General features: G+C 39.9%; 1 protein-coding gene across 2 annotated transcripts in view; it reads right to left on the minus strand.

Annotated features, from left to right (window-relative positions):
• Positions 1 to 4,564: 4,564 nt before the first annotated feature.
• LOC108443542 (PR domain zinc finger protein 12) overlaps positions 4,565 to 12,113 on the minus strand; it is a 12,609-nt gene continuing 5,060 nt past the window's right edge. Inside the window, exons 2-5 of one of the 2 annotated variants that reach the window (XM_017724294.2) lie at positions 11,853 to 12,043; positions 10,645 to 10,800; positions 8,873 to 8,987; positions 4,565 to 5,563 (exon numbers count right to left, since the gene is read on the minus strand). In XM_017724294.2, coding sequence (XP_017579783.1) covers positions 5,076 to 5,563; positions 8,873 to 8,987; positions 10,645 to 10,800; positions 11,853 to 12,043 — 950 coding nt within the window. In that variant the 3' untranslated portion in view covers positions 4,565 to 5,075. The remainder of the gene's footprint in view (positions 5,564 to 8,872; positions 8,988 to 10,644; positions 10,801 to 11,852; positions 12,044 to 12,113) is intronic. The other variant, XM_017724295.2, reaches the window with a different exon arrangement.

A 12,113-nucleotide genomic window follows, 5' to 3' on the forward strand; every position in this document is an offset into this window, starting at 1 on the left:
GAGTCTGATAGAGTGGTTTAGAGTCTAATAGAGTGGTTTAGAGCCTAATAGAGTGGTTTAGAGTGTAATAGAGTGGTTTAGAGTCTAATAGAGTGGTTTAGAGTCTAATACAGTGGTTTAGAGTCTAATAGAGTGGTTTAGAGTCTAATACAGTGGTTTAGAGTCTAATAGAGTGGTTTAGAGTCTGATAGAGTGGTTTAGAGTCTAATAGAGTGGTTTAGAGTCTGATAGAGTGGTTTAGAGTCTAATAGACTGGTTTAGAGTCTAATAGAGTGGTTTAGAGTGTAATACAGTGGTTTAGAGTCTGATAGAGTGGTTTAGAGTCTAATAGAGTGGTTTAGAGTCTAATAGAGTGGTTTAGAGTCTAATACAGTGGTTTAGAGTCTAATAGAGTGGTTTAGAGTCTGATACAGTGGTTTAGAGTCTAATAGAGTGGTTTAGAGTCTAATACAGTGGTTTAGAGTCTAATAGAGTGGTTTAGAGTCTGATACAGTGGTTTAGAGTCTAATAGAGTGGTTTAGAGTCTGATACAGTGGTTTAGAGTCTGATACAGTGGTTTAGAGTCTAATAGAGTGGTTTAGAGTCTAATACAGTGGTTTAGAGTCTAATAGAGTGGTTTAGAGTCTAATACAGTGGTTTAGAGTCTAATAGAGTGGTTTAGAGTCTAATAGAGTGGTTTAGAGTCTGATAGAGTGGTTTAGAGTCTAATAGAGTGGTTTAGAGTCTAATAGAGTGGTTTAGAGTCTAATAAGCTTTTTACCTTCATGTTTTGATGCAGCATCTCAGCAAACTAACTTCAACTCAACCAGCATCACTACCTTCTGTGCAAATGGATCCCACTGCTGCCACTCAGTGGTCAGTCATGTGTATTACAACTTTCCTTAACAGGTAAAATCACAGCATAAACTGGGATTCTCGATTAGCATATTAGTTAAAACTGTGTTGTATGTTGTTCAGAGTTCATATGTTATATGTTCTCAGTCAGCTGCACATGCAACGTATCTATCTATCTATCTATCTATCTATCTATCTATCTATCTATCTATCTATCTATCTATCTATCTATCTGTATATCGCTGCTGTCTGAAGAAAACCTGAGAACGTTTTTCAGGTTCTGACATAATGTTAAAATGCCTCTCACCCTTTACATTGTGTGTAAATTTCATGAAGATTGGGCCACAAGAAACGGCCCGAAATGACTTGGACAAATTCTGTTCTAGGTCTTTGTAAAAACCGTTCATTGAAGTTCTTGAGTTCATTAAAAAAATCGTGCACGCAAAAGGAGCCTAAAGCCGTAGACTCAGTGATTTTTATTAACAATAAGGAACGCATAAAAACATATTTACAGTCAAGTCCACTCTGGAAAAAAGACACTACAGTCACAGCGTCACCTACACTGATTTGATGGGCTTGCGTGATGAACTGAGTGTATGTACAACAATAAACTGTCCGTCTTGGATACATATTCACAGCATATTCACACTATTTACACTGACTTCATGCTCATGTTCATTCTAGCCTGCTGCGTCCCTGAATGAATGGAAACGTAACCTTGTTAACTGGTGATTATTCTCCACTCAGATTTACACATATCCTCTCTTTTGGGGGCAAACTTGCTCATACTGTACACTGCAGACAGAGGGATGATAGACGGAAAAATGACTGTTAAAAAGGCTGGAAATTGATACTACAGACAAACTGACTCCAGCGCTGTTTAAAGGCATTCAGTGAGGTTTTTTACTTCAGATTATGTGGTACCGTTCATCCACAGTCTCCATCTAGAGAAGGCTCGCTGCGCTTATAGGGCCCATGTCAAGGATTTGTCCTCTTTTCAAAAATAAAGGAGTTGGTGCTGCATTTAAACTTTGGTGCATTCTGAAACGTGTGCCATTCACTCCATTTACAGTCCCTATGTGGGAAACAATCTGCTTCGATTTCATTGTTTTTGTGATGTCACTTTTACGCAGATCCACCAGGTTCGGCCTACAGCAGTTTAAAAGCAGACGTCGTTTACAGGCGTGCACTAAAGTCGTTTAAGCAGCCCTGTCTCCAAAAGAGCAACTTCACAGAAAAAAGGCAAAAGCAAAAACTTTTAATGTAAGTTAATGTAAAGAGGTGTTATTCCGATTGATCTCGGGGCATTTTTTGGGGTCCGATCGTCATGAAATCTGCACACAATGCCGAGGAGAACGGCTGTGTTCAAATAACAGTTGACAAAAATGGGGACACATGTTTTTCTTTGGACAGTGACAGATATACAGTGTGCCATAACTTTCGCACAGGGCACGTTTTATGTTTTTTTTATCTTTAATTCAATAAATAAACAGTAATTGTGCCATAAAATGTGCGCTGAGGAACCCTCAGACCAGGGGTGCCAAAACTTTTGCAAATGACTTCACACGTATCTTAACAGCGCAGGGACAAAAGCAGCCTGTTTAATTCTATGGGAAATTGAGAGGCTGGAAAATGGCAAGTAAAAATGAATTATGGTGCATAAATGATCTCGGGTAAAAATAATAATAATAGTAAAAAATAATAATAATAATAGTTATAATGCAAGAAAAATTAGGATATGGGCCCTTTAAGCTACCGCAGACGCTCAAAATGACCACATCGTTTCTCGTGTAGCGTCAAGCAAATAAACATTTGAATGTAAATGACCATTAGTTTCATTAACATTACGTCTGACCAATACTGGGCATGACCACTCCGGGTCCTTCCAGCAAGCTGACTGGCTCACGTTACAAGCCTCATTGTAAGTGAACAGTGTAAACGCACCTCCGCTCTATTCGTCCTGCATTGTGCCTCTTTAAAAAAGCCGTCCAGTCTGAAACACTCCGAATAACATCAGGGTGAATGGGTGGGGCTAAACTGCTGTAGGGGAATGGTCAGACATACTGTATGTAGATGTGTTGGTGTTTGTGACATCACAAAAACACCTACTTGTTTTTTTTTTTTTTTAATGTTTTGAAACTTCAACAATGTTTACATCACAGTGTTTACTTTCTCTTATCCTCGGGTTTTGGTCACGTGACTGTCACAGCCGTCATATTTGGGACCGAATTTCTGGCTTCGCTGCTCCGCATGAATGTAACTAGAGGCGAAAGGCGGCTAAAATGATTCTCCTTATTTTAATAAGAAAAACATTACCTCAATAAAATAGTCTGAGATCCTCACACAGTTTCCCCTGAACTCCTGATCTCACTTAAACTACCAAATTAGTGTTTTCCTGACGTTTATATTCATCTCATACTCAGCCCCTCTCCCTGTTCTGGAGGGTCTGTCAGAGCATGTAAAAGCACAGAAGCCCACCGGCTCTTCACGTCAGGGTGGGTAAAGGATCCCCTGGTGCTGCATAAAGAGGAGATGAACTCTGATCATAGGAGGGAAACGACATCAGCTCATTAACACAGACGTGATCAATGCTGGCCTTCAGAGAACTTTAGCTGATGTTATCAGCCGAGAGATGAACAGTCGGCCCCCTAACGGAGCTGCAGACCCCCGGGATAACTCTACTCTCTGTTTCTGATTTAAATGACAAGCGTTAAATATCAGACTGAATGTCGTGGCTCGGAAAACGACGTCGTGTCTCGACAGACGTGATTCTGTAAGTTTGGCAGTGCAGTTAGTTCAGAGTTCAGCTCCTGTCCTGAAACCCCTGAACTGCATAACTGGGTCTCCTGGTTAAAATTCCTGATATTATCAGCTGATTAATCCCTTCTGGAGCTGAACGAGGCGTGAACATCAGAGACAAACACTGAACTACACAGTGCAGCGGCTCCAAACCTGGAGTGAAAACACTGAATTAAAGGCCCGAGTGTCTCTCAGCTTTTCGCAGAAGAACCGTTCACAAAGCACAGCCAAGTGAAGACGTCGTGCAGCGCAGCCACTCCCTGACTCAGCCCTCAAAATAGCGACGACTGTACGGTGTGACGTCATGCAAAACATAAGAATATTAGTGAGGAAAAGTTTCTAAAACTTTTGGAAAAGTTTTCCAAAAGTACCAATGATCTTCACAAAACACTCCTAGTAGAATATTGTGATGTGCTCGACTTTTTCTCCACTCATCAGCAGATTTACACAGAAATAACACAAATGTGATCAGTGTTCAAGACCTCCATAGTCACCATCATGCCCATATTAGGAATTAGGAGTCCTAGCTGGTGGAACGCAAGGTGAGGAAAACTCATCTGTGATCCTGAGTTTAAAGCCAGTTTTTATTCAACTTAAACTTGGAACTAAGTTGTAAATAAATCTGAAACTGAAACTTTGCTTGTGTGTAAAAAGTGATTTCAGAGCCACTCGGTTCTCCCTGATGGAAACTGTTTACCTTCAGTGTTTTGTGCTTCTGATCATTTTAATAGACGTCAGCGTCACTAATTAATGACGTTCTATTAAAAGACTGGTTTACCAAGAGAGACGCTGGAGGACTTTCACCTGAAATGAGTTCATGAAGCCAGTCTGGTTATAAAAATGATAACAGGACATCAGAGCCAGAATTCCTCTTTTAGTACTTTTACTTTATACTTAAGTACATTTGAAGGTAAATACTTTAGTACTTTTACTCAAGTGGAGGTCTAAAGGGAGGAACTTCTACTTTTACTGGAGTGATATTTTACCTACTGTAACTCGAGTACATGGTTTGTGTACTTCCACCACGTCCACCGCTGCAGGTTTGTTCACTGCAGGTCCATTTAACGCAATTCATTTTCCCCATAGAGAAAACCAGCTCAGACCCGGAGCTCCTAATATGGGCATGACAGCGATTATGGAATAATGCACAACCTAAGCAGCAAAAGAGGTGCTGATTGGTACGAAACAATGACGTAGGTAACAAGCGTTTCCAACTGTCTTGAGTACAGTGGTCCAAAAAATATCGAAATGCTCAGGATTGTCTCGCCCGTTTCTACCATCACCACTACCGAAAGCCGTAGCGTGTAAAAATATCGTATCTCATGAGCGCTAAGACTAGTACGAGTGTAGCCTAGACACGACTTGTAGACTGATGCACCACATTTTGGTGAGGAATTAAAGTGCAACGATTGCTTGACCGTCCAGCCACTTGGCCGCGCTTCTCAGAGCACCATGGTGGCTATGTGGTGCACCAGCGGGACCGGCTGAGCCATGGAGGCCATGCTGGTCATCTGTGGAGGTGGAGGTGGAGGCGGAGGCGGAGGCGAAGGCCGGTTGGTGTCAGGGTTAGCCGGCCGGTGCCTGGCGCTCTTCTGGTGCGCCCGCAGCCCCGCCAGCTGTGAGTAGGCGCTCTGGCAGACGTGGCACTTGTAGGGCCGCTCGCCTGTGTGCAGGCGCACGTGGTTGCGCAGCGTGGACGACTGGCTGAAGCGGCGGTTGCAGAAGCGGCACACGAAGGGCTTGTCCAGCGTGTGGATGCGCATGTGTGAGCGCAGGTTGCTGCGCGAGTTGAAGCCGCGGTGGCAGATGACACAGCGCATCCGGCTGGCCGCAGAGGAGGAGGAGGAGGAGGAGGACGAGGAGGTGGAGGAGGAGGAGGAGGAGGCAGGAGGGGAGGAAGAGGAGGCGCTGTCACATGAGTGGGAGTCATCTGGGAGAAGAAAGAAAAGACATGAAGTCAGTGTTGTAGGGTCACTTGCGGGACGGTTGTTATACAGATCTGAGTTGATATCAATCATCACCATACAAATTATTAAAATCATTATTAAAACTCCTATTAAAGCCAAAACAGATTATTGCTTAGTTGTAGTCAGTCACAACAAACGGAAAGAAGCTCTAATCTGTTTTAAATAATTTACTGCACTATGATTGTTTGTTGACTCGTGCCATAACAGTTATTAGTCTTTTCTATTTCTTCTTTCAGACTATTTAGCATTATTAATGTATTTCGCAAAATATTTACACCAACTTACAGACTTAGAAAGTCAAATTATCTCACTATATTTGCAGACAGTATTGCTTGTGTGAAGCTTATTTCTTACAACAAGCAAAGTCTTCTGCCCATATAATGAAACAGTTGCACTAAAATTGAAGAAAACCTCGATTCCTTAGTTCTTAGCCATCGCAGACTCTGATCTCTAATCTTCTGCTTTTAGGTAAAATAATTGAAACTTGTCTTTTACAGCATAACAACTTCTCAGATGAACTCAGTGTCCATGAAAAATTCCTGTCTTGCTTCAGAGCCGCTCACAGCACTGAAAGGGAGTACAGTGAAGGTATCAAATGATCTGAGGTATCATTTGATACTATAGACCACAGAATACTTCTAAAACTGCCTGAGAACTTGGTTGGCCTTTCTGGAACTATGTTGAACTGTTTCTCTACTCATTTAACTGGAAGACAGTACTTTGTAAGCATGGCGAACTTGTCTCAGGTAAGCTTGATATTCTCTGTGGTGTACCACAAGGCTCTGTACTGGGTCCACTTTGTTTTCTTTGTATATGCTGCCACTTGGTGATATTACTAAGAAGAATGACGTCAATTTTCGTAGTTATGCAGATGATACATGACTGTGTTTAACTGTAGCTCCAGACAATGTCAGTATAGTAGACAATCTGGTGATATGTCTCTCCAGCATTGTCAGCTGGATGAATAACAATTTTCTAAAACTTAATACAGACAAAAACTGGCTCTAGAAATAAAAACTGAAGTTAGGAATCTTGGTGTAACTTTAGACTCTGAGTTACGGAGCCCTGCTGGTGACAGATGAAGCTGCAAATCATGTTTTAAGGTGATCTAGTGATGGGATACGTTACCAATAAACACCCATCTGCTCCTTATGTCAATGTTTCTAAAAAAGCAGTTAAACACACTTCTTTACTTTAGCGTTTAGCTAGTCTTTTTCCCTGTTTTTACTGGTATATTACTTTTTTACTCTCTTGTTAGTTGTATTTGTATGTATTTTTATGTAGATTTTTATCGTGTGCATTTTAATTGTAGTTATTATTACTATATCCCTTTGTTGTTATTGCTTTTACTGGCTGCATTTTTACTATTTGTTTATTTTATTTTTGATTATCTTTTTTCTCCTCATTCGCTGTGGTTTTTGCTTTGTATTGTGAAGCACTTTGAGGTGCATTTTCAATGGACAACATTTTTTATATGTGTATATATACATGTATGTATGTATGTATCGCTGCTGTGGACGAACACCTCGTATCTCCATTTTTGACATTTTTCAACCTTTGGTATAATTTGAAAATACCAGTTGGCCTTTATATTGTCTGTATATTTTGGGATTAATGGACTAAACAAACTGACCCAAAATGACTTGGGAAAAAGTCTGGTTCCATTGACTTACATTAAAAGTAAAGCATGTTTTTTGCTTCTCCTGTAAAGTGACCATTCTGGAGATACAAATAATATATATGTATACATTTATATATATATATATATATATATATATATATATATATATATATATAATGCTAGAATCTCAGAAATATCAGATATACTGACTTGGCAGGACATCATTTTTGCAGTGCAAAATTTCAACCCACAATGTATTTCTTCCCTTTCCACTTAAACTTTTACCTGAAAGAGATTTTAAGCCTCTTGCTGAAAGTAAAAGTAAAAACTTGAGGCCAAAACTCCTTTTAGGTGTTTATCCTAACTGCCCACTGGTCTTTCTATTTTTTGATTATAACTTTTCTGATGACACAAATAAATAAATGAAACTTTATTTTAAAAAGTCAATAAAGAATGAATAAAATAATAAACACAAATATTAAGATAGAAACTAATCAGAGAGTGTCGCAACACTGCTCTTCAACATGGACCCAGACTGTTCGAGGAACGCAATGTCTCTACCACCACTAGAGGGCGTACTTGCACAGAGATTTGTGAGATAAGAATGTCTGTCAACAAAAGCCCAAAAGCACAGAGTAATTAAGTAATTAATTGGCACTGAAACAAGGCTAATGAGTGTAATTCCTCAAACGACCCTGAATATTATCAGCTCAGTGCTCTAACGCTGGTGAGAACACGTAAACACCCTCTTCCTCACACACAGCACACACTCAGCAACATTAACCCTCCACTGCACACATTATGACAGCAATTTGTGCATGAAATGGTCCTTGAAATATTTTTAGACCTGTTTATTAAATTCAGAAACATAAAAAATAGTAGTAATAATGGGTCCTTTTGGAGTTTGTTGCCTTGAAGTAACATCATGCGACAAAAAGAAGAAATGAAATAGATCCTAATAGTGTTCTCTGAAGTGGTGAGGCCTGGCTTGTGATTGGCTAAATCCACTGCACTGTCACACAGTGTTGCTTCTAGGCAACGAACACATTTTTGCAAATTCTCAAAAAAAAAGATACTGAATGTTAAAAAAGAGGTTTAAACGTGCCCACTAAGAGAGAGGATGGCCGAGTACCACTGTTTATCGACTTACTCAAACTCTCCTCTTTGTTGTTACCCCTGTTATTGTCTTTAAATATGTATAATGTTATAGTAAAGTGAGGAAAATGTGTTTGTTGCCCTGAGGCAACATCGTGCAGTAGAGGGTTAATCACTGTATCAACTTCACTCCATTCAGTTACTCATTTCCCTTCAGTCAGTTACATTCAGCACATGCTGACTGCGCAGTTAATATCTATATTGACCACTTGGATCACGAACAAGCAGAAAAAGTGACCAACTTCTAGGACCAAACTTTGGACATGTAAAAAATATCCCTGCAGATTTCACTGACGAACTGACAGCGAGTGTCCGGAAAAGAACGGACACTGAGTGGACACACTGAACACTGAAGAATGTTCTGATGCTGAAAAATAAGGTGTACTTAATGGTCATTTTGGCTGGACGTTAAGTCAATGAAGGGTGGTCTCTGACTTTTACACAGTGCTGCTGGTCAAACAGCCCCCCCCCTGGTTCATTATGTGAGCGCACTCACCACTCCTGCTCTTTTTCAGATGCTCGTCCTCTGTGCCAGGAACGCCGGGAATACCCAGGAAAGTGTTTTGGGAATTTCCGTACCAAACAAGCAGCTCCTGGTCCGGAGGAATGGTCTACGAAACAAGACAAACGGTCCAAATGAATAAATGAGGACGTTTGATTTGGCCCGCCAGAAAGTCCCTTGACCCCTCTTCCTCTCCCAACAAGACGACAAACATATTTAATGCTCTATATGACTTATTCAATTCTGTATTTTAGGAGTTTTAGAAGGAAATTATAATGTAGTGTAGCAAAGGTTTTAACTGAATTAAAAACAGTAATGGGGCCTCCCAAATTGAGCCTTTCATTTGGTCAGAAAGTGACCCACCAACTCACCAACACCGCAAAAATCACATCTTGTCAAGTGAAATGATCCTAAATCCACTCAATATACAGCTAATATTTCCCGTTTTGAGATGTTTGTACACTTATTATATTACCTGGCAGATAATTTTGCTGTTTTCAAGCTCATTTCTTAAAACGAGCAAAATGATCTTGTATACTGAGACAAGTAAACAATGTCTAGAAATACAATATATAATATAAAATTATGCCTCCGTCAATCCCAACAAGAGAAATATTGGATTCATCAACTATATCTGAGATACTCTTACCTCACAAGCCACCGTTTTTTCCGTGAATGAAAGAACAAACATATTTGTATACTGTATATATAACTGATTCATTTCTGTATTTTTGGAGTATTTTAGAATTTTTTTTTTTTTTTTATAAAATCGATTTTTTTTTTCCTACCAGACGTCTTTATTTTGGCCCCAAAGACTAAAAATGTGGGCACTCCTGATCTAGAAACCTCTGTGGAGGTTCTTTAAGACCTTAATAAAACCATGGACAAAAGTTTTATTACACACGTCTATAAACTTAGAATAGCTCCATTCGTTTGTACAGAAGTGCCGGTAGTTACTGAGTAATAAGCCTTAGGAAATAAACCTGCAATGTTAAGAGGTTAAACATTAGAACGGCTCTATCAGTCCTCGTCGTCTTTCAGTCCACTGAAAGGTTCTTCTGGGAACCAAAAGTGGTTCTTCGATGGTGTTGTTCCAGAAACCTTATTTTTAAGGTATGTTTTTTTAAGTTAACTTCCTCTGAAGAAATTCCAGAAGCAAGCAAGACGGCCCAGAGCTGAAGTGGTTGAGGGCCGTCCTCCAGCGTGAAAATGGAGTGTGTTGCCATATGTTTCACATTATTGATTCAAAGTTTATTAGAAATACCTACTTTGTGCCTACATGCACTGGCCATTTTATCGGAAACACCTACCTACCACACCAATGCGCTTCACACTACAGCAGCACTGAGATACATTCATACTACTATTTTTCAGTTTTTGTAATCATCTGAAAGTGCCTGTTCTCCTTCACACTGTGTGTAAATGTCATGATGAATGGACCAAAAGAAGTGACCCAAAATGACTTGGAAAAGATTCTGGTTCCATTGACTTCCATTAAAAGTAAAGTAGGTTTTTTCCTTCTCCTGTAAAGTCACCGTTTTGGGTGTACGAGGTTTTGTACCATGTCAGTGTCACCGATGTGCTGAGGGTCATCTGCCACCCAAACACTGGTCAGCGTTGGTCCTGTGGTGGTAGAACGTCTGGTGGTCTGTGCCATAACAGACTAACTATAAAACTCAGTGCACCTATTTGGTGTTTCCGATAAAACGATAAAACTACAGCCTCTAATGGAGTGGTTACTCTGTGAACGTTTGACCGAGGCTGACCTCCACGGCTTTGTAGAAGATGCTGCTGCCGATTTGCACCACTTCCAGGTTCTGCTCCTGCTCGTTGCGTGCACACTTGATGTAGGTCATCCAGCTGCGCTGGTCCTCCTGGCTGGCGTCGACAAAGCAGCGGACGGTTCCGTCCTCGTTGAACACCTGGACACAGAGGAGGAACATCACAGTCAACGGCACAAGCGATTAGTCTCTGAAGAGCTTGTTATTGTGCATTACGGGTAACATCTCACAGCCCCTGCATGACACTGTACACAAACATCAGAGCATCTTCAGCTCCAGACTGCAGGTCATTCAGCCTAAAAAAGGGCTGGAAGCAGTTTAACTGCCTTTAATTAATCAAGTTAATTTATTGATTAGAATGAAATAAAGTGGAATATCAGCTCAGAGGAGCAAAAACAATATTTTATATCAATACAATCTCATACAAACTTCAAAATCCACGAGTCACTACATGAACCCGCCATGTGGGTTTATAACATTTCTGCATTTGTATTTATTTATGATTATTTCATTCTTTGAGATTTTATTTAGTATAATCTACGTTATTATTTTTGTTCTGCATCTTTATTTTATTTTATATTATTATTTTTTGTCCCATATTTTTTTCTTTATTTTATTTCCTTTTGTTCTATGCTTTTTATTTTATATCATTTTTGTCCCATATCTGACTTTATTTCATTTTATTACATTCTATCATTTTTTTGTTTATTTTATATTCTTTAATAAATAAAAATAAAAACATAAAAAATAATTACTATAAAGTATATTATTTATATTAAATGTATGTAGTTTTTTTGACCCATCTTTTTTTTTTGTAAATGACTGCTTTTATTTTTAATTTTATATTTGGCTTTATTTCACATTAGCCTTAGTTTTTCTTATAACTTATTTTGCTTTGTTCGTGTTTTTTTCTGATCCTTTATTTTTTCGTTTATATTGTTGTAACTGAAGCTGTTCATGTACAGCTTCTTCAACTGAAGAGTCCCTCAGGGAGCTAAAAGTGCTTCTTCTAGTCATGGCTCTAAATAACCCTGCTTGCCTTGTTAAGACTGTAACTGTCTGAGGTTCCTGTGGAGCTCCTCTACATGCAGATCTTTTCTGTAAGAAACTGCACTGGAACATCTACAAGACTCAAGACTGGACTTTGAGTGAGCGTCTCTGTGAGTTTACGGACGTTTCCTGTAGTTTCCCACCTCCCACATCAGGTTATTGTTCTTCAGCAGGTCGACGTGTTCGGGGGAGACCAGGCGGCCGGTGAAGGGGCCCATCTCGGTGCCTGCTTTAATCCACGCTTTGGAGAAAATGCCCAGGCCTTCGCCGGGAATGGAGCTCTGAGCGATGATCACCTCACTGGGCAGCACCAAGCTGGACAACTTCTGCACTTCTGCAAGAGGCAAAACAAGCATGAAAACACAAATGTGGGGTTTGATATGATGCAACATATTTCACACACA

This window comes from Pygocentrus nattereri, chromosome 23 (genome assembly GCF_015220715.1).
Source record: "Pygocentrus nattereri isolate fPygNat1 chromosome 23, fPygNat1.pri, whole genome shotgun sequence".
Classification (NCBI taxonomy): Eukaryota; Metazoa; Chordata; class Actinopteri; order Characiformes; family Serrasalmidae; genus Pygocentrus; species Pygocentrus nattereri.